The sequence below is a fragment of the Harpia harpyja genome, chromosome 11 (assembly GCF_026419915.1).
Source record: "Harpia harpyja isolate bHarHar1 chromosome 11, bHarHar1 primary haplotype, whole genome shotgun sequence".
NCBI lineage: Eukaryota > Metazoa > Chordata > Aves > Accipitriformes > Accipitridae > Harpia > Harpia harpyja.
The window spans coordinates 2,279,576-2,301,059 of record NC_068950.1 but is presented as its reverse complement, the minus strand read 5'-3'; the positions used below and the strand labels follow the sequence as shown (position 1 = coordinate 2,301,059).

Genomic DNA, 21,484 nt, shown 5'->3' with positions numbered 1-21,484 from the left:
TGCGTGGTTTGGGGTAGGGGGTGCTGTGCACCGGAGGGGGGGTGCTGTGCACCGGGGAGGGGGGCACCCTGGGGTGCGTGGTCTGGGGGGGGGCACCCTGGGGTGCGTGGTTTGAGGGGGGGGTGCACCGGGGTGCGTGGTTTGGGGTAGGGGGGTGCTGTGCACCGGGGGGGGGGCACCCTGGGGTGCGTGGTTTGGGGTAGGGGGGTGCTGTGCACGGTGCGGGGGCACCCTGGGGTGTGTGGTTGTGGGGGGGGGTGCACTGGGGTGCGTGGTTTGGGGTAGGGGTTGCTGTGCACTGGGGGGGGGGGCACCGGGGTGCTTGGGTTTGGGGGGGGCTGTGCACCGACATGTGTGGTTTGGGGGGTGGGGGGGCTTTGCACTGGGGGGGGAGGCAGACGGGGGTTGCATGGGTTTGGGGGGGTCTTTGCACCTGGGGGGTGCACCCTGGGGTGCATGGTTTTTGGGGGGGGGGGTGCACCGGGGTGCGTGGTTTAGGGTGGGGGGGGCACCAGGGTGCTTGGGCTTGGGGGGGCTGTGCACCGACGTGTGTGGTTTGGGGGGGGGGGGCTTTGCACTGGGGGGTGCATACCGAGGTGTGTGTTTTGGGGGGTGCTGTGCATCTTTTTGGGGGGTGCTGTGCACTGAGGGTGCATCCTCAAAGCCCCGAGGCTGCCGGGGTGGGGTGCGCTGTGCATCCGAGGGTGCATCGGTTGGGACCCCAGTGCCACGGGGGGGTGCAGAGTTTAGGGTCCCGGGACATTAGGGGATGCACATTTTGGGGTGCTGGGCACTAGTGGGTGGGTTGGGGCTCTTTGCAGCAGGGTGCATGTCGGGGGGGGGGTGTCTTGCATGCATAAGGGGGGGAAAATACCCCTGTGAGCCCCCATGCTGAGGTGGGCACTGCACTGATGGGACGTGTCCCATGCGGTGACATGTCCCTAAGCTAGGGTGAGAGTCCCCAGGGTGCCCGGGGAGGGGGGGGAAGGGGCCAGTCCCTCGGGCAGGGGTGCAGGGGGGGGCAAAGTGGGGGGGCAAAGGGCTCACACACCCTTCAGCAGTAGGGCTGGGGCAGTGTTGGGGGCTGCTGCAAAAATGGGGTGCTAAGGGGGCTACCCCAGGTCTCCAGCTACAACGCCAGGCTTGACCCGGGCAGGCAGGTGGGACGTGTCCCCGAGGAGGGGGGACAGGCAGCGCTGCTGGCCCTGGGAGAGGTGCAATGAGCACCCGCTGAGCCCCCCCCCGGGTCTGGGTGGTGGAGGCTGGCACCTCCATCCAGCAGATTTGGGGTGCTGTAGCCGGCCCAGGCATAAAACCCTTCCACGGCTTGATATAAAAAAGGTGTTTAAGACAGCGCGGAGGCAGAAGGGAGATATTCCCATTGTGAATGTCTTTTAATATTACCGTGGGCTGGCACAAAGCAACACGGTTGCTTAGCAAATGAATCCATCCAGCACCGATCCCGTTCCAGGAAGGTGCCTGCTTCACCTGGGCTGTGGAAATTTACTGCTGCCAGCGCACGAGGACGGGCAAGGGAGACCTTTAATAAATAAGGAAAGGCATTGGATGGGGTTTTCCAACCTGGGATGGCTGAGCCGGGGGGGGTCCTGGGAGAGATGTGTAATTGGAGAGATGATCTAGGCAGTCATCTGTCTCCAGCTGGGCATGATGAGGCTGTAATTCTCATGAAGGGCAGAGGATTTGCTCTTCTTTCATCAGTATTCCTAGAATCCGCAGCGAGAACTGATCTGGCCTATTTTACAGCGGGCAGAAAGCATATGATGTTATTTAGTGGGATTAAGAGGTCTGAGGGATCCTAATTTCCTGCGGAGGGTTGCTGAGATGGCCGGCGCGGGGCAGGACAGCCAGTGGTTCGATGGCTGACGGGGCTCTTCTTCTCCGTGGATGCCGCCCGTGGTTGTTCACACCTCACGCACCGCAGAAAAACGTGCCGGCAGACGTAACAGGTACCATTTTCTACCCACTAATGGGAAACTGCGGCACGGGGACGTGCAGGGATGCATTCCAGGGTGCGGGGCGGTTTCTTCAGGCTGTTTTCTTGCAGTGCAAAGAAATAAATAAGTCTATAGCCAACTCATTATCCCGCGAGTCCCTGCGAGGATTTGGGATTTTGGTCTTGACAGGTGCCCGGCGTGTTGCTCAGTGCTCCGGGGTGGGTTAATAAAAGCATCTGCAGCGCCAGGCTTTCGGCTGGGGTGGGACGAGGGGCCAGAGCGGCTCCGCAGAGCGATGCCGGGTGTCTGGTGGGGTTGTGCAGATGTGGTGGGGTTGTGCATGGCCCGTGCCAGGCAGCGTGTTGCGTTTTACCATCGAGACCCCGGTCCCCAGCCTCCCCCATCCCAGCCTCCATCCCTGGAGGCAGCCGAGTTCAGCGCCGCCGTCACAAGTCATGGAGGAGAAATGTCACGGAGAAACTTGGGATGCAGCTGCTTGGTTCAGCAACTTTCAATGTTAAACACAAACTTATCCCACTGGAAACCGATTTTTCCAGGATGTGGTGATCCATGGCACTTCCCCAAAGCTCCAGGCACGTGAGCGCCGTGTGCCCGTTTGGGGGATATGGAGGAAAAATGTTGTCCGCAGCCATGTAAAGAAGGGAGCCGGGAGCGCCGACTCATGCTCTTAATCACGCAGCCGGGAGCGGAGCCGCCTGCTTGCCCTTTGAGACTGCGCCCGCTCCCTTATCGGCCTGACTCTGCCCTCGCAGCCGCGCTGCTCCCACCACCCTGCACCCACTTTGCCCCAAACAGCCGCTTTTCTGCCTGGTATTCTGCCCAGCACCGGGCTGGCATCTGACACACGATGCTCTGCCATCCTGGGAAGTTTTAGGGGTCGGATCCTGTCGGAGAGGAGCGGGATGCTGCAGTCCCTCCGTGTATTTCCCAGCGATGGCCGGGTGCTTTAGCGTGACCCTCGGTATTGCACGGTGCTGACTCCTTGCCACCCAATGCCGCTCGCCCGGATCCTGGTGGAGCCATTTGCCGGTTAGAGGCACCAGTGTTGTGCTGCGCGGCCGGATCCTGCCCTTCCCGCAGCTCCGAGGAGGCAGCCTTTGGGAAGCCGCCAGATTTTGCTCTGTCTCCTGCCTGTGGACATCCCGGCCGTGCCGTGCCGAGGCCGGGTGCTGGTGCGGGTGCCGGCAGGCGGTGGGACGTGCCAGTTCCTCATCGCACGCAGCCTTGGGACGGGTGACACGTTATTTTGCTCCAGGCTTCAGGGTCACACCGGTTGTCACACACTTTCCGCATCCTTTGAAATACGTGCTGGATGGCAACGGCAGCGCCGAGGCCGAGGCAGCCTCGGCACGAGCAGCGTGGGAGATGCTGACGGCGATTTTCCACTCCATTTTTGGTACCGAACATGCAATTAGGTGACAGAGGCAGCGAGGACAGCAGCCCTAGCTCCTGCCTTCAGGGCTTGGCAGCTCATGTCTACCCCGAGGCTTGTTTCTAGCCCGAGGTTTCCGTGCCGTAAAAGATGGGAACCAGCTGTAGATGATGCATCAGGCGAAGCGGGGTTAAAGTGGTGCAAGATGGTTGCGGAGCCGAGGGTGGAGCGCACGGAAACAGGAAACGTCGGCCTCCCTCTGTGTCACCATTACTGGAACTTGCTTCGTTAAAGGTTTGTTTTCACTTCCAAAATGAAACCCAACAAGCAGGAGCAAGCCCCTCGTCCCCTGGGATGTCCCCCCCTGCAAGACACAGATGCACGTGCACCCCGGTCCCCGCGGCGGGACCGAATGGTGAAGTAATGCCAAAGCAGGCTGCTCTCTGCAGCCCTTCTGGTTAATAAACCTCCGCTTGTGCCGCTTCGGCGGCGAAGCAGGTTTGCTTGCAGTGCCTCGGTTTCCCATCCGGCACGCAGAGCCGGTGGCAGCAAGAGGCTGTGGTTTGCTCTTGCTCCGGGGGTGGGTGCTGGGCTGGGAGTTTGCAGCTGTGGGTGCTGCAATTGGTGTTCAAGCCTGCGTTTAAGCAAGAAAAGCAAATGGAGGGGCCAGGCAGGGGCAGGAAGGGGTGAATGGTTGCGGGGGGGGAAGGTTTCTGCCTCCCCTCCCCGCCGGCACGCCGCTACAGCTCCGAGTGAGCTCAGGGTGGTCGCGGGGTGCGTGTCCCGGGGGTGCATGTCCCGGGGGTGCACCCAGGGACCCCTCGTCCTGGGTGGAGGGAGGGTTTTGGGGGGGCCCCAAGCAGCCTCCCCAGTCACCGGCTTGGCCAAGACCTTCAGTCTTGAGCAGAAGACTTGGGGCTCCCAGTTTTAGAGCGGGAGCAGGAGGAGCTCCGCAGGGGGGGAGATGCCAGCGGGAGGTGCTGGGGTGCCAGGCGTTGGGTGCGGAGCTCTGACCACGCGTGCAGAGCTCTGACCACGCGTGCAGAGCTCTGACCACGCGTGGCTGGCGTTGCCCGTGCATCGGTGCTATGTACATCTGTCTGGAGGGATGGCGTGTTGCAAAATGTCGTCCTTTGCATCCCAGATACCGCATCTGCTGTTCACTTCTGGTTTGGGGATCCGGGGAGAATCCCTTCGCTCCGGTTTCATCCCCTCGATTTTGTGGCTGTGGCGTGATGTTAAACAATGTCCTTTAATTAGTGGCATCCTTGTGGGTTCCCGTTCCCAGCCTGGTGAGGAAATTCAGCGGCACCTTTGCAGAATTTGCAGCCCGAGGAAGCGCAGATAGAGGAAGGGGAAGGTTGTCCTCGTGCTTGATCTTCTGCTCTGTGCTGTGGATATCTGCAGTTCCCTCTCGGCAGAGTGAAAGAGAACTTAAATGAGCTGATCATATTTTATTCATATTGAAATGGGCTGCATACGGTGGGAGTGGGGCTGCAACATCACTGCGGGCAGGTGGGCTTTTCGAGGCTGGGCTGTGCTTGCAAGGCAACCTTGGGCTCAGGGCTTGGAGAAGGGCTGGAAGGAAAGGCAAAAGGAAATTCCTGCAAGAAGGATTGAAATCTTGTGAGTTGGGAGGGTGGGAATGGAGGTGGTGATACGGAGACCCGGCGCTTGCGGACGTGGCCTTTTGATTGTTCCAGAGGAGCTCTGCGGGATACTGGAGCGCGGCGCTGGGATGGGAGTTTTGGGGTGTTTGGGGTGTCAAGGTGCCGGTGCCGTCAGTGTGGACCTGCACGTGGTCCTGCTTTTCATCTGGCGCCGGTGAACGTGCCTTCCTCCTGTTGCCTGCCGGAGCGCGGCTGAGCCGGATCTCTGCCATGGCATCGCAAATGCCCAGCGATACCGCAAAGTCTCAGAGGGTCGGGGACCAACTGTCCTCCCCGCTGTGACCTGGGGACCACCAAGTGCAGGGAGGTTTATAGAACTGGGGGGCATTTTCCATGTGATGGAGCAGGTTGGGTTGTGGCCTGAAGCCACTTGGCATTTCCATCGCTTCCTCCTTTTACATCCCTTTTTCTATTCCTGCCCTCGGCCCGTTGCCCAAGGGGCCGCCTGCCTCTGCCCTCCCCAGCCAGCCAAAACCAGAAGTGGGACCTTGACAAGACAGGTCATCGTTAAAAATAACCCCGTCGGCCCGTCTCTGGCAGCGTTGAACCGGGGACAGATCTTCCCTGCGGTGGGACATCCGTAATCAATGGGGTGATGGCAGTCGTGTCCCCTGGCACAGGACATCACGTACCAGTGGACCCGTACGTGCCTGAGCCTGTCCAGCCCTGCTTGTCCTTCGCTTCCCCAAATTAATTTCCTCTTTTTCTTCCCTAGTTGCCGAAGCAGCAATAGGAAGAGCTTAGTGGTGGGCACCCCCCTCTCCGACCCTCTCGCGGCCTCTCTCCCCCCTCTCCGTGCCGACAGGTAAGGGCTGTCCCAAGGGGATGGGTTGACCATCTCCCAAAATGACCCAAATATTTCGGAGGGGTGGCGGGGGACCCTTCTGCTTCTGCAGCACCTGTTGGCAGCAATGGGCTGGCTCCTGGACGCAGGTGCCTTTTCCAGGAGGGAATAGCTTGGGAAGTGATTTACCTCCTCTTTCCCCTGAAGCAGCAGCCCATGGCACCCTGGGCATCGCACCCGGGCCGGTATCGGGGTGACTTTTCCCCCTTTCTCCCCACAGCTGGGAGCAGCCCCTTGGACAGCCCACGCAACTTCTCTGCCAGCACCTCCATCAACTTCCCCTTCGCTCGCAGGTGAGCTCCCGGCCCCCCTCCCAGACCATTAATATTCACTAATAATTATAATCCACCAACTGGGACTGTTCTGTTGATCTCAAATGATTTGGTTTTGTGGTTTTTTTTTTCTTTTTGCTTTTTTCTCCCTTATTTTTTTGGTCTGGTGTTGTTTGCTCTGCCACTGCCATGACCGGTACCTCCCGCTCCCCCCAGCCATGCTCCTCGGACTGACAGGTGAGTACTGGAAACCGGCTGGGGCTGCATTCCGGGGAGATGTCTGCTCCGCATCGGCAAGGCCCTTCATTGTGTGCATCCCTGGGCGGGAGATTTTGCTCTGGGATTGGGCTCCCTGCAGCTCCAGGAGCAGAAAAATCCCTATACCCATCATACCCTCCCCAGCCACGAGCTCAGCCCCAGCTCGGACCCACTCTGAACGCTCCCGACGGATGCTCGGCACATGTCTGGGAACGGATGCTCGGCCGGGTCCCCGCAGAGGCAGATCTTGCTGCATCCCCTCCCCAGCCTGCACTGCTCCAGACACAGATGCCAAAATCCTGTTTAACTAATTAATTAACTGCACACATGGGGACAGACAGCTGATTTTAACCCATCGATCGTCACATGGAAAAAAAACTGGAGGCTTACGGATGGTTTTCACGCTTGTAACAGCGAAAAGCCAAACTGCAGGGCTGGGGATTTGCGAGCCTGCCGGCGGCGAGGGCATGCGGTGGGGCCGGGGCCGGATCCGGCACCCTGCCAGCTCCCGCCGTCCTTGGCCCCGCACGGGAAACAGCGGCGGGAGGTGAAGGGCCTCATCTTGACGTGGACATTGCCCCGTCCATTAGAAACATCTCCAAGAGGAAGCATTCGCCTACGTGTGAGCGGTTGCCTTCCTGTTTATAACCGGGATCTGCTCCGCGGCGCCTGTTGTCTCAGGATGGGTCTTTAGGAATCCCGATTTCTCATAGAACAAAGTCCCAGAAGGCTGAATTTTGCTCTAATTAAAAATCAGATTCTCACAGAGTTGTTTTTTTTTAACCCATCTGAAACGGATTTGCCACTCGCCCGAAGCCCCAGCGCTGTCCCTTTGCGGGGACCCCGCTCGCCGTCACTGTCCCCGTCCCCATGGCCACCTGCACGCCGGGGTTGCAGAACAGCCCCCGTCCCCTGCAAACCCCTCTTATTTCACTCAATTTCAGTCCATTCTGCAAAGAGGTTTCAGGGCTTTATTATTCAAGCCAAACCCGCATCTTCTTCCCTACCCTTACCGCTCTGACGTTATTTATTTGCATTTAGATGTTTTTTTCCTGTATGTGATTGGCACGTTTGCACTCACAGGGCTGATGGCAGAAGGTGGTCACTGGCTTCGTTACCCTCCTCTGGCTATGGGACCAACACCCCCAGCTCCACTGTCTCGGTAACGTTTACTTTCTCATGACAGCAGGCGAGAAGCACCCAAACCCCTTGATTTTTGGTGAAATGCCTCCTGAGCCCCGCAGTGTTGGTTCCTAGGCAGCCCCTCCATTCTAGAGGACCACGTGCTTTAGCTGCATCGCGCTTTCCAAATGTGCTTTTAAGAAAGCCATAGAGCCTCGTGAACAGCTTTACAGCATCCCTGGGCTTTACAGCATCCCTGCATGTCATGGCACACCCCAACCGCGCAGGGGAATGGCTGGGCAGGAGCTGCCCGGGATGCTGCAGGTACAAGGGATGGGGCTCAGCGGAGCTGGATTGAGTGGGAGAGCCGGAGGGGGATTTGGGGTGGGAGTGGGCAGCGCAGACCTCCCCAGGCTGGTCTTGCCGTCCCTATTTCACATTACCGAGCACAGAGCACGCTGCCCGTCAGTGTTTCCAGCCTCCTAAGAGGCTCCGAGGGATATTTCACTCGTGGGTTTGCTGGTTTCCACCCCGCTGCCGGGAAGCATGGATCCTTTTCCTGATCCCCTGCATCTCTCTTTCTTTCCAGTCGTCTTCGTCCTCCCAGGAGCGCCTGCACCAGCTGCCGTACCAACCCACACCCGACGAGCTGCATTTCCTTTCTAAGCATTTCCGCAGTACGGAGAGCGTCACGGACGAGGAGGGGCGGCACTCGCCCTGCCTGCGCCCACGATCGAGGAGCCTCAGGTACGGCACCCGCTGTGGGGAGCACCCACCGTGCTGCTGGGACGATGCGCCGGCTGCCGGCACATCCAGCGCATCCTCTGCCCTCTCGTAAGCTGTTCCTGGGACGTCCTGGTCCTGCGAAGCCCATCCCAAGGTGTTGACACCGATACGGGTTTTCTCCTTGCAGGGGAGTGGAGAAGCTATGGCTTGAGGTTGTAGATGCCCCATCCCTGGAAATATTCAAGGTCAGGTTGGACGGGGCTCTCAGCAACCTGATCTAGTTGAAGATGTCCCTGCTCATTGCAGGGGAGTTGGACTAGGTGACCTTGAAAGGTCCCTTCCCACCCAAACCGTTCCATGACTTTATAATTCTATGATCCTAAGCTCTGTGATTTTGGGCAGTAGGGTCTCGTTCTCAGCATCTTCTCAGCTGTCGGGATGTGGCATTGCTCTTCTGGCAGCAGACAACACCTGAGAGTGAGGTTTCCTGGGGCTGAAGCTGGAGAAAGTGGGATTTGTTCCAAAATAGTTGGTTTGCAGCTTCTTGCTCAATTGTCTCAAAGGTTTCAGAGGAGAGAAGGGGACCGCTGAGCAGAAGCCTGAGCGGTGGCCATCCTTGCAGGGCACAGCTGGGAGGCCACCGGCCTGACCTGCCATTAAAAGGTTAAAAAATCCCATTTTGGGGCTTGGGTAAGGAAACATCACCTCTGTTTGCTGGGGCTGAGCATCAGCCTGGTCTTTGCCTCTGCAAAAAACAAGGAGTGCGGGTGGACAGGCATTTGCAGGCTGGAGAGAGGAAAATTTGGAGACAGCATCAAGCCGGTGGCCGTAGCATCGTGCGAGCTGACCCTACGGACCTGCCGAGCTCTGCGTTGCTGCTCCAAGACCGTGCCCCATGCAAGGAGCCGGTCATGTTTCTGCTTGTCCAGCACCAGGAGCTTGTGCTTTTTACAGGGGATGTTTCGGTTAAATCCTCTTTTCCCACTGAAAAAGCTCCCAACCCTCTTTGCGCCAGAGGCAGAGCCGTAGCCCTGCGTGTTGCCGGCTGAAATTTCATTAAAATCAGATTAATTATCTGACAGGGTTTTGTAGGTGGTGAAGTTTTCACTGAGGAGATGCCAGCTCTGCAGTCAGCATGGCACGGCAATGGCTGAGCTGGGGCTGGCAGCGAGCAGCTTGGGTCTGGTTTTAATCGCTGCATTTATTATATAGCGGTTAATGAGTTGCTGGCTGCTCCTGTGACTTGCTTTGCATAAGGGGATCACCAGGCAGGGGCCTGAGAGAGGCAACGTTGGGTGAGGGGAAGAGAGAAGCCTTGTTTAATGAGGGTCCCTGCATCCACCATGAGGTTTGGTTGGGGTTTTTTTTGCTGGTGAGCTGCAACAAGGGCAACGATGGTGAGAAATTGTGGGATCCAGAGGAAGGAAAGGATGAGCTCGCTCTTCAAAACCAAGTTGACTGATGCACCAGCCTCTCAGCTCTGGATTTTCAAGTGACTTTAGTTTGGAGGCCTGGGTCTGTGGGAGGTTAACCTTCCCTGGACCAGGTGCCAGGGACCACTAGATCCATGCGTGGTGGGAGATGCTGCCGAAAGTGCTGGCCCAAGGCTGATGGCTCCGCTCGGATGAGCTTTTAACTGCTTGGGATTGGGAGTTAGGAGGAGGGAACAAATTGCTCTCCAGGGGCAATAGCTATTTGCATAGATGTAAATGACTTGGACCTCATAATGCAACTGGTTTTCTTCCTCCGCAGCCCTGGACGGACGAGTGGAACGTTTGATAATGAGGTTGTGATGATGAACCATGTCTACAAGGAGAGGTTCCCCAAGGTAACTGCTGGGACTGGGGGGGGGATGAGCACGTTAGTCCCTCCTTGGCATTCTGACAGCATCTTCTCCAGAACAACCTCTTCTCTGTGCTGGAATATAGAATGAATGGGTAGATACCAGGGGGTGTTGAGGACACTGGAGATGTGGTAATGAACTGGGGAGGCAGAGACCTGCGCGTCTGCCTCATCACACGTGCAGGCAGAGGTCTCTGGGAGACTTTGATGGAGTTTTTCCAGTCTGCTGGAAGCTGGGTCCCAGGTGGGGCCGTGATGTGCACGTGGATATTGGAGCTGCAGGAGGTAGTAGCACGAGATCCTGGCTGGCCAAACCCAATGCATGCCATGGGGACGCGTGTTCCCGGGCATCACCGTCCATTCTGCCTTGCAGGCCACAGCCCAAATGGAAGAGCGTCTGCAGGACACCATCACAAACTTCTCTCCGAGCAGCACTCTGCCGCTGGCAGACGGGGTGCTGGGCTTCATCCACCACCAAATCATCGAGCTGGCCCGCGACTGCCTGGCAAAGTCCCAGGGAGCTCTCATCACCTCCCGCTACTTCATGGAGCTGCAGGAGAAACTCGAGAAGATGCTCCGGGATGTGAGTACAGGGCAGTTCCCTGGCCGGTGCCATCTCCTGCGGCTACCGATAGACACCTGGCTTCTGTCTCCTCTCTGGCAGGCTCAGGAACGTTCGGAGAGTGAGGAGGTGAAGTTCATCGACCAACTGGTGAGGAAGCTGCTGATCATCATCTCCCGTCCTGCTCGCCTTCTGGAGTGCCTGGTAAGACATGGCACGGCAGCTCCTGATGTTTCTTATCTTTCATGGTCCGTGCCTGCCCGGAGAGGAGGCTTTGCTTCCCCTCTCGGTGTGTGCAGACCATGAAAGACAAGGCATCTCCTCACCACCTTGCCTGGTCCACCATGGGAACCTCTGCTCCACACCATCCTGGTCAGGCTGCAGCAAGGAGCTGAGACCATTCCTAGCATTAAAGCCATTTCTTGCAGAGGAGAAGCTGGTTTTTCCTAGTGGAGTAGTGGGATGTGAACTTCTTAGCAAGCTTTCTCATCCATTTTCAGGTTTATTTTAGCTGTTGTGCTGAATTTCTAAAGCACTTGCCTTTGTGCTGTGGTTCCTGCAGCTGGAAGGAGGAGCTGTGATGAAGTGTGCTGCTGGTGTGCTCTCCTTGGTTTCCCCTCCAAGGCCAACTCACGGGGCTCTGTTTTTTTCCATCAACCCTTCACATGGGGAACAATGCTAGAAACAGGAGCAGAGTGTTTAGCTTGCTCCTGCAAGCATCCAGAGCCTGTCCCCAATTACAGGTGTCACCTGCAAAGCTTAGAGGAAAGGTTTAACTTTGCAAAGTCTCGCTCCTCAGCTGTGCTTGGTTTTCCCCATCCAGGAGTTTGACCCGGAGGAGTTTTACCATCTCCTGGAAGCTGCAGAAGGACACGCCAAAGTTGGCCAGGGAATAAAGACCGATATTCCCCGATACATCATCAGCCAACTGGGGCTCGTCAAGGACCCACTGGAGGGTAGGGAACCGCTTGGGTTGGTGGCCCCGAGGCCTGCAGTGGGATGCGGACTCCCAGTTTGGCCACTGGCGAGCGTGAATGAGCACTGGGAGGTGGCAGGGGGACCGGCAGGGCTGAGCTGGTGTCATGGGGTGGGTCACAGCAGGACCAGGATGGTGTCCAGGTCTCCTGGCCAGCCCCACATCCCTCGTTATTGCTCCCAACACGTTCAGCAAAGCAGATTAAGCTCAAGAACACTTAATCCATAGGAAGCCATGGCCTTGGGGGGGAACCATAATCCCTGAAGAACACGGGAATGACCATGGAAAAAAGAGAATTATATAAATGTTTAACCTCCTGTTGAACCTCTTAACGCCATGACCTGAATTTCTCCATACAACAGCTCGAGCAAAGCGTGTGGCTAAATCCCCGCGGGATCTCTGAGTTTGGAGGGAGAGTGGTTGGTGGGGGGTTATTTTGGTGGGGGCTGACCATGAAGAAGGTGAAAACAATCCCTGTCTTCTGCAGAAATGGTCCAGCTGGACCACTTTGACAGCGGGAACACCATCACACCGGAGAACGATGACGCCTGTGAGGTGAGCACGGTCCTACCTGCCTGTCCCACCTGCTGCCTCCAGCTTCGTCCTGCCTCACCCCACACCAAAGCTCCTTCCAGCAGCTCCTCTGCTATCTTAGGCTGGGAGATGTTAATTCGGGTTGTCCCCAGGGGTGACTTGTATTCAGGTGTAATATCTCACAGTCCCTCGTCTGGCTTCTTGAGTGGACAAAGCTCAGAGTGGGGCTCTTGATCTGCAGAGCATCTTGCTCTTCTGGTTTGGGGTTTGTGGCTGGAGAGGGCTCAGGGAGGGATGTTCTCTGGCAGTGAGGAGCACTCGGAGGTGATACGTGATGTTGCTCGGTGAATTCCTGCCTGCACTCAGAGCGCTGGCACGCCGGGAAACCTTAAAAACCTCTGTCTTCTTCAGATCCAGCCTTCGGCCACCGCTCCTAGGAGGAAGCCGTGCGAGGGGGACTTTGAGACCATCAAGCTGATCAGCAACGGGGCTTACGGGTCAGTTGGGAAGTTCCTAACACTTGTCTCCCTCTGTAAACGTCTCCAAAGTCCTCCCCATCCAAGCCCTGCAGTGCTGCATGGTTGGTCCTGGTAGTTGGAGGACACGTTTTGAGGTCCAGCTGTTTCGCTGTCTCCTAGGGCCGTGTACCTGGTGAGGCACAGGGAGACGCGGCAGCGCTTCGCCTTGAAGAAAATCAATAAGCAGAACCTCATCTTGAGGAACCAGATCCAGCAGGTGTTCGTGGAGAGGGACATCCTCACCTTCGCGGAGAACCCCTTCGTGGTCAGCATGTTCTGCTCCTTTGAGACAAAGCGACACCTCTGCATGGTGATGGAGTATGTGGAAGGTGAGAATGGGATCCGGGGCTGGACAGTGCAGCAGGGACAGGGGAATATCAATGTCTGAGTGTCGAGGACACCACCGGGACATCTCCTGCCCTGCTTTGCTCCAGGGAGCAGAGGGAAGCACAAGGAGATGCTTTGGTGATCCTGAGTCTCACCTCAGTGAAGGTGGTGGCCATGCTCACCTAGGAGAGCGTTTGTGCCCCATTCCCAGGGATCAACGCTGCTTCCAAGGAGGGATGGGAGGGTCTGGCTGGGAGCCTGCTTGGCAGGAGAGGCCACATAGCCCTGCCCGGTGACCTCCCTGCCTTCTCTGAGCCTCCCGTGCTCAGGAGGACCCGTGTCCCTGCAGGGGGGGATTGTGCCACGTTGCTGAAGAACATGGGCCCGCTGCCCGTCGACATGGCGAAGATGTACTTCGCTGAGACCGTTCTTGCGCTGGAGTATCTCCACAACTACGGCATCGTCCACCGGGACCTCAAACCTGACAAGTGAGGATGCGGGTCAGGTCTGAGCAAAGACAGGGTTGGGTTTGGACGGGGAAGGGAGAGGGACTGATCCAAGCCAAGAGGGTAAGGGAGAATGAGGTCATGGGTTTTTGGTGCCCAAAGACCTGGTTCTGTGCCATTGCACCAGGACCAGAGGTCTTGGAGTCTGCCTGGTCCTGCCCAGGTCTCCCCAGAAGCAAAGAGCATCATCATGGGGCATCTGTCATCTCTTGCAGTTTGCTCATCACCTCCATGGGCCACATAAAGCTGACAGACTTTGGTCTGTCAAAGATCGGCTTGATGAACATGACCACGAACCTCTACGAAGGGCATATGGAGAAGGACACTCGGGAGTTCATGGACAAGCAGGTACGAGGTCCTGCTCCACTTGGCTGATCTGCCATCACTGGGGGACAGGGATAGCCTCAGAACTTGTTGCAAAGGTCGTTGCAGAGGTGTCAGCCACCGCTTCCCACGCAGGTGTGTGGTACTCCGGAGTACATCGCCCCAGAAGTCATCCTCATACAGGGCTATGGGAAGCCCGTCGACTGGTGGGCCATGGGCATCATCCTCTATGAGTTCCTGGTGGGCTGCGTCCCCTTCTTCGGAGACACCCCCGAGGAGCTCTTCGGGCAGGTCATCAGCGGTGAGTATCAGTGGCAACTTTGCTCCTCCATTCGCTCTTCCCAGCAGTCGTGGCTCATCCTTAACAAATGGAGAGCTTCATTCCTTCATTTCATACTCAGCTGAATGGCGAGGAGGCTCCTCAAGCTTTGATTTCCCAGTTTGGGAGGACGCTTTCATCTGCTGCGGCTCCTGGGGGACTTTTCTCTTGCCCAGAAGTGACTTGTCCTGCGACCTCGCATCATCACAGCCCCCATCGTGTCCAAACTCTTCCAGCCACTCCAAACTCCTTTTCCTTTTTCCTTGCAGATGAAATTATGTGGCCAGAAGGGGACGAAGCTCTTCCCGCGGACGCCCAGGACCTGATCACACGGTTGCTGAGACAGTGTCCCCTCGAGCGCTTGGGCACCGGTACGCGTGGCAGCCCCCGCGCAGCGCTCGGCGGGGGGTTACCTGGAACCCTAATTCATGTCAAGCCATTTTCTGAAACCAAAGCGTGTCCTGGCACATCGAGGATGCTCAGGGGAGGTCGCCTGCTTGGGGTTCATCCCGGGAAGGCAGCTCAGGGCTCCAGGCCATCCTGTTTTAAGTCATTTGCTCTGCATGGAGGAGAGACTGTGCTGTTTGGGCTGGCAGCGGGAGCATCCCGGATCCTGCCCCGTCCCCCTGACGTAGGTTTCTCTGCCTGGCAGGGGGTGCACACGAGGTGAAGCACCATTCCTTCTTCCTCCACCTGGACTGGAACGGGTTGCTGCGGCAGAAGGCCGAGTTCATCCCCCAGCTGGAGTCAGAGGACGACACCAGCTACTTTGACAGTGAGGCCAAATCCATCCCCTTTCCCCCCCCTCTGCCAATCCGTTATCTCAGCTGCAGGTCGGATGCTCCCACAGGAGATGAAAATCTCCTGGGTAAAGTCGGTCGCTTTACAACCAAAGTCACAAAACAGGTGCAATCCTGTTTCCAGGCTGCTCAGCCTTACCAAAAGCCTTACTTTCTTACCCCAAAACTCTCCTGGGATTTGGGACCGGGCTGTCAGCTCCCTGCGGGTGCAGGTCCCACCAGGGCCCCATGGGCAGGCAGGACGCGCTGTGTTGCAGGCAGGGTGACAGCCCTGCCTGCTCTGGCTCTTGCTTTCAGCTCGCTCCGAGAGGTACCGCCATTTGGATTCGGAAGATGAAGAAACCAACGATGAGGAATCATCTGTGGAGATCGGGCAGTTCTCCTCCTGCTCCCATCGTTTCAGCAAGGTGCTCCAATCCCTCCTCCAGCATCCAAAACGATGGGTGCTGTGTCTGGCATGGTTGTGCCAAGCATCGGTGTCCTGGCTGATGCTGGAGCGCCTGGGGATTCCTGAATTTCTGCTCCTCGCTGACGGCTCGTCTCCTCCTCAGGTGTACAGCAGCTCCGAATTCCTGGCAGCTAACTCCAACCTCAGCCTCTCATCCTCCGACCGGAGTCACAGCGAGGACAAAGAGGAGCGATGGGACAGGCATTCGGGAGACGAGGACCGGAGCCGGCTGGCAGGCACAGAGCCCCGGTGCGTGCTGAGACGGGGGATGCAACGCTGATGTGGGTTTGTGCCGGTGCCGAGGCTTTGTGCCAGCGTGGAGGGTTTTTGCCAGCACCGAGGGTTTGCAGAGGCATCGGTGGGATGTGTCTGGGGGTGCTGAGGTGGCTCAGTGTCATCCCCCTTGCCCATCTTTGATTTTCCCGAGCCCTCCTGCTCTCTCCACACAGGCTCCGCTCCTGGACGTCCTGCAGCTCCACACCGTACACCTCCCGGCACGAGCGAAGCCGCAGCCCCGCCGCGCTGCCCAGCACCTACAGCCTAGACACCATGCCCAAGTTTGCCTTCTCCTCGGAGGACGAAAGCCCTTGCGTGGCATCCTCCAAGCCAGAGAGACCCAAGTTTGTGCTGGGAGACCCCGACGCGGGGACCGGCAGCGCGGTGAAGCCCTCGGCACTGTCTGGTGTGTTGGCTGTGGGCACTGGTGCGGGATGCTCCGGGGCCAGCCGGGGTCCTGCGTGGCATGGGGTGGCTTTTCTATATCCCCAAACTCTCCCTCCTCCCCTCTGTGCAGCCGATCTCGTCAGCCTGAACCGTATCCGTCTCCGGAGCAATAGCACCGGCACCAAAAACTCAACTCCCCGGGGCCTGGAGCCAGGCGGGAGCCGTCGGCTGGGCAGCCAGAAGGACGTGCCAGACAGGCAGAGAGCCTCGCCGGGCAGCCGTGTCCCCAAATCCGCCTCCGTCTCAGCCCTGTCCCTCATCATCACCTCGGGTCTGTGTGCCGTGCGGTTTATCCTGCTGGATGGTGGTTGCCACGTGGTTTTCCAGGCTGAGCTTGGCTTCTCCCGCTTGCAGATGACTTTGGCGGCGGTGCCCTGATGAGCCCCATCTCCCCCCACTCCCTCTCCTCCAACCCCTCTTCCCGTGACTCCTCCCCAAGCCGAGACTCATCCCTCGCCATCGCCAGCCTGCGGCCCCCCATCATCATCCACAGCTCGGGCAAGAAGTACGGCTTCACCCTGCGAGCCATCCGCGTCTACATGGGGGACAGCGACGTCTATACTGTCCACCATATGGTCTGGGTACGTGGCCTGGGCTCCACGTGGAGAAGGACCGGTGGTGCCAGACACCGCGTTTCCCGATGGGAAAACCCCCAGAGGAAACTTCAGTTTGTTACCGAATAAAACCTTGGTCTCTCAATCGCAGAGCGTGGAAGAGGGAAGCCCTGCGCAGGAAGCGGGGCTGAGAGCGGGCGATCTCATCACACATGTGAACGGCGAGTCAGTCCTGGGTTTAGTTCACCGGGACGTCGTGGAGCTGCTGCTGAAGGTAGGTGACCGGCACTGCTCTGCTCACCTGGGACTGGTGCATCAATCCAGCGGCTCCCCGGCATCGCCTCTGCCGGCAGCCGAGGCAGGAGCCGGTTTGGATCCGGTGCTTAGATCCAGCACGCTGCAGCAATTCGTTTTCCGTCCCTCAGAGCGGGAATAAAGTGGCCCTGCGGACCACCGCCCTGGAGAACACCTCCATTAAAATCGGCCCTGCTCGGAAAAACAGTTCCAAGACGAGGATGGCGCGGAGGAGTAAGAAGAGCAGGAAAAGGGATGGCCAGGACAGGTGGGTAGAACCGGAGCGGGATAAAATGGCATTTCTCCCGGGGTGTCCTTGAAGCTGGGGGAGGATGCTCCGGCTCTGCCATACTGGGGTGTCCAGTGGGCTCCGGTCCTGCTGGCACCAGCTCAGCAGAGTCGGGGCCACCAGCTTTAAGGAGAAGCCGAGGCTATTCCTTTCCTGCTACCTTTGTCCCCCCGCCTCCACCAGGAGAAAATCCCTTTTCAAGAAGATCTCCAAGCAGTCGTCGGTCCTCCACACCAGCCGCAGCTTCTCCTCCGGTCTCCATCACTCGCTGTCCTCCAGCGAGAGCCTCCCGGAGTCCCCCACGCACAGCCTGTCCCCGGGTCCCGCGACACCCTGCCGCAGCCCCGCTCCCGACCTGCCCCCAGGTACCCCAACCCACGGCGGGGTTGGGGGGGGATATTTGCTCCGGGCAGGGCGGGGATGCCACGTGTCCCTCCATCCTTCGCGGTGACCTGTTTCTCTTTGTACGGCAGATGCTGCGTCCCCGCAGAGCACCTCTCCCTCCTCCAGCACCCCAACGTCACCCGCCGGCCACGTGCGCCCCAGCTCCCTGCACGGGTTGGCACCCAAACTGGGTGGGCAACGCTACAAAGTGGGACGTCGCAAATCCACCAGCAGCATCCCCCCCTCACCCCTCGCCTGCACCCCTTCCTCCGCCCAGCGCCCGCCTTCTCCCCAACGCTCCCCATCTCCGCTTCCCGGGTACCCCAAAACCCCCCATTCCTTTCAGGGCAAGACCCTGTCCCCCCCCACCATCGTCCGGCAGAGCTCGCGACCCCGCAGCGCCGACTGCCCCCGCTCCCCTCTCCTCAAACGCGTTCAGTCGGCCGAGAAGATCGTCACCATCCTGGCGGAGAAGAAAACCGGCGGCAGCCGCAAGCTGGGGCTGGAGATGCCAGCGATGGATGGGGAGGCCATTGGGGAGGGCGAAGCGTCGGCGTACCCCGGGGAGCACGGTTATCACCCTGCCGGCTCCCGGCTCGGGGAGAGGCACGACCGGGACCAGGAGGTGGTGGTCATGCGGCGCTTGAACCTCTCTGAGCGCCGGGACTCCTTCAAGAAGCAAGAAGCGGTTCAAGAAGTGAGTTTCGATGAACCGGAGACGGTGCCGGCAAGCGAAGACAGCGGCAAGAGCGAAGCCGGGCAGGGTGTAGCTCTCCAGTGCAGCGGCATGGCCGGCGTGGAGCCGAAGCCGAAGCCCAGCCCGGTCCCGCAGATCGCGGTGCAGGGCTCCGAGAGCGACGAGCAGGAGCCGGCGGCAGCCGAGTGGGAATGCCAGGGCTCCTACCCCATCGGCAACACCGAGCAGCCGGACGGCAGCATCTCATCGCCGCGGCGGGATGGATGCGAATATCGGGACCGCGGCTCCCGGCAGCATCGGAACTGCGGGGAGAGAGCAACCAGCCACCGGCAACCACCGCGGGTGCCGCCGGCACTGCTGACGCACGGCCAGGAGCCAGCGGGTGCTCGGCTCCCAGCACCCCGGGGCAGCACGTGGAGCGGGGCCGAACACGCCTGAGCCCCACGCCGGCACCCAGGGATGGTTCAGCTTCCCCACAGCATCCCACCGCCTCCCCGAAAAACCCATCCCGCGTGGCGTATCCATGAGATAAACGTCCTCGGAGCCATTTTGGACGTCGGCGCTGGCCGGGCTGGCTGCACCCCGGCACTTCGCCTCCCCCGAAGGCTTTTTGTACTCCCCGAAAGATGCTCATATTTTTATAGAGACGCGGGAGCTTTTCCGGTGGCGGCGTTTCCCCGGCAGGGCCCCAGCCTTTGTGTATAGAAAGGACTCGATGCAAATATTCGTTAATTAATTTATTACTTTTTATAAGCTAAACGGGCAGTGCAGGACCGTCACAGGGTCCGACTCGGCCCCAGGGGGGGTCCCAGGCTTTTCCATGCATCTCCCAGCTCCCAGCCGGATGACACGCTCTTTTCTAACCTTGCAAAGACCCACTTTAACGTCAGTGTTAGCTGGAAACACCCCAAATCTCCTAAGAAACCCCCGTCAGGAGGGGTAATTGTAATATTTAAAATAAAAAAACCAAAACCCACAGCAACATCCCCCAAACGCTGGCAGCCCGAGCTGGGATGCATATGGGTGATTTTATATGCATATGGTTCATCGTGTGAGGATGCATATGGTTCATTTTATAAGCGTATAGCGGATGTAAAGGTTTTAATTCTTTTATTCGGAGCCTTTTGGAGCCACCCGGCTCCATCAGCTCTTCCAGGCGGGAAAAGCAGAGACTTCCCCTTGGGGTCAGCAATCGGATGCGAATACTAATGGGATTTTTAGGGTCGGTTTTTGCTTTTTGCATTTCTTCTGCCACCACAGCCCACAGCGTTTGTCAGTGGGTGCATACAGACATCCGTGAAAAGCCAATATTTCTTTTTTTTTTTTTTTAAAAAACCCAACCCAGTGAGCGCCTGTGCTGCTGCTTCATTTGTAATTTGGAAATTTCATCCCTGTCTTCTCCCCCGTCGCTTTTTATCCAGCAAACTACAGCTCAACCTGGCATTTCCCCCCTCCATTTCTACTGTTTTCTATGATATAAACGTTTCCATTTGATAATGCATGTACCGGCTTTTCCCCTCTGCCACGGTTTGCCGCCCCGGTGCTTTGAGCACCGTGCTGGCGATGGGGGGGACCGTCCCTGGTTTGCCGACCCCCCTGCCGTTGGGCATCACCGCGCCACCGCCGACGGGCGCATTTCCTACCCCAGTGCAGCCAACGGATTTTTTGGCTGCGTGTTGGACTATTTTGTGCGCGTGCGGTTTGTGCCAGGCTCCGTATCCTGCTTCTCCTGCCGTTAAACCGGCGCCGTTTAACCCCAAAAAACGAGCAGCCGCAGCTGCTCGGCGTTTCCTTTGCTTCTTCCTCCACCATCTGTATTAAGGACTCAGGAAGGCAGCGGGATTTGGGGGAGACACCGGGCACCCCGTGCCCACCGGCACCGTGGGAAAAGAGGGTTCGGCTGCGCACCGGTGGCGTGGATATGGCGGGAAAAGGATTTTTTTAATGGAAAATGTCTTAAAAGCCAAGGGGACCGTGTCTTCCTGCCCAGCACCCAGCTCTGTTCTTACCTTCGGGAAGTTTTATGTTGTATTAAAATTGTTCCTTGCGATGAGCCCGCGGTGTGGTGTCTGCAGCCGGGGCGGGTGGATTCGGCGCTGCCGGCACTGGTGCGTGGCTGGGCAGGGAGCGCCCGTTGCATGGGGTGATGGCGAGGGGTAAATGGGGCTGGTGGGTGCTGGAGCTGCCCCAGCTCGGGCAGGGAGGGCCGGGGGAACACGGCCCTGCCAGCGGCACGCCTGGCACCGTGCTCGGCTCTGGCCCGGGGCCTGGATTGTGGGTGCCCAGTGCCGTGCCCGGTGCAGCACCCGGTGCCCGGTGCAGTACCCCATGTCCACAGCACCCACAGCCCAATGCGGTGCCCAGTGCTGTGCTCCATGCCCAGTACAGTCCCAGTGCCAAGTGCTGTGTCCCATGCCCGGTGCAGTCCCAGTGCCCGGTGCAGTCCTGGTGCTGTGCCCCATGCCCGGTGCAGTCCCAGTGCCCGGTGCAGTCCCGGTGCCGTACCCCCTGCCCGGTGCAGTGCCCCATGCCCGGTGCAGTACCGGTGCCCGGTGCGGTCCCGGTGTCGTGCTCCATGCCCAGTGCCGTGCCCCATGCCTGCTGCAGTCCCAGTGCCGTGCCCCATGCCCGGTGCAGTCCCAGTGCCCGGTGCAGTCCCGGTGCCCGGTACGGTCCCGGTGTCGTGCTCCATGCCCAGTGCCGTGCCCCATGCCTGCTGCAGTCCCAGTGCCGTGCCCCATGCCCGGTGCAATCCCGGTGCAGTGCCCCATGCCCGGTGCCGTGCCCCATGCCCGGTGCAGTCCCGGTGCCCGGTGCAATCCCGGTGCCGTACCCCATGCCCGGTGCCATGCCCCATGACCAGTGCAGTCCCAGAGCCCGGTGCCGTCCCGGTGCCGTCCCGGTGCCCGGTGCCCGGTGCCCGGTGCCGTCCCGGTGCCCGGTGCCCGGTGCCCAGTGCCCGACCCGCGGTCCCGACCCGCCGCCAGGGGGCGCCGCCGCGCTCTCCCGCAGCGCCGCTCGGCGGTTGGCGCCGGGGACCCCTCGGCTCCTTCCGGAGCCGCTCGGGCGAGGGGCGTGGCTCCGATCGCTGCCGGCGGCCTGGGGAAAGAGGCGGGGCTGCAAAGGCTTCGGGTAAGTTCGTCCCTC

At 59.1% G+C, this 21,484-nt stretch overlaps 1 protein-coding gene across 1 annotated transcript in view; it reads left to right on the top strand.

Annotated features, from left to right (window-relative positions):
• MAST3 (microtubule associated serine/threonine kinase 3) overlaps window positions 1–20,390 on the top strand; it is a 32,786-nt gene extending 12,396 nt beyond the window's left edge. Inside the window, 27 exon segments of the mRNA XM_052801184.1 lie at window positions 5,734–5,773; window positions 5,775–5,823; window positions 6,083–6,155; window positions 6,351–6,371; window positions 7,476–7,554; window positions 8,104–8,261; window positions 9,993–10,068; window positions 10,456–10,665; window positions 10,747–10,848; window positions 11,468–11,600; window positions 12,108–12,175; window positions 12,566–12,651; window positions 12,793–13,001; window positions 13,349–13,487; window positions 13,721–13,853; window positions 13,965–14,130; window positions 14,418–14,519; window positions 14,801–14,923; window positions 15,246–15,355; window positions 15,500–15,645; window positions 15,846–16,078; window positions 16,190–16,390; window positions 16,474–16,700; window positions 16,825–16,947; window positions 17,099–17,235; window positions 17,440–17,621; window positions 17,730–20,390. Of these exon segments, the coding sequence (XP_052657144.1) occupies window positions 5,734–5,773; window positions 5,775–5,823; window positions 6,083–6,155; window positions 6,351–6,371; window positions 7,476–7,554; window positions 8,104–8,261; window positions 9,993–10,068; window positions 10,456–10,665; window positions 10,747–10,848; window positions 11,468–11,600; window positions 12,108–12,175; window positions 12,566–12,651; window positions 12,793–13,001; window positions 13,349–13,487; window positions 13,721–13,853; window positions 13,965–14,130; window positions 14,418–14,519; window positions 14,801–14,923; window positions 15,246–15,355; window positions 15,500–15,645; window positions 15,846–16,078; window positions 16,190–16,390; window positions 16,474–16,700; window positions 16,825–16,947; window positions 17,099–17,235; window positions 17,440–17,621; window positions 17,730–18,775 (4,372 nt within the window). The 3' untranslated portion in view covers window positions 18,776–20,390.
• Window positions 20,391–21,484: the final 1,094 nt, after the last annotated feature.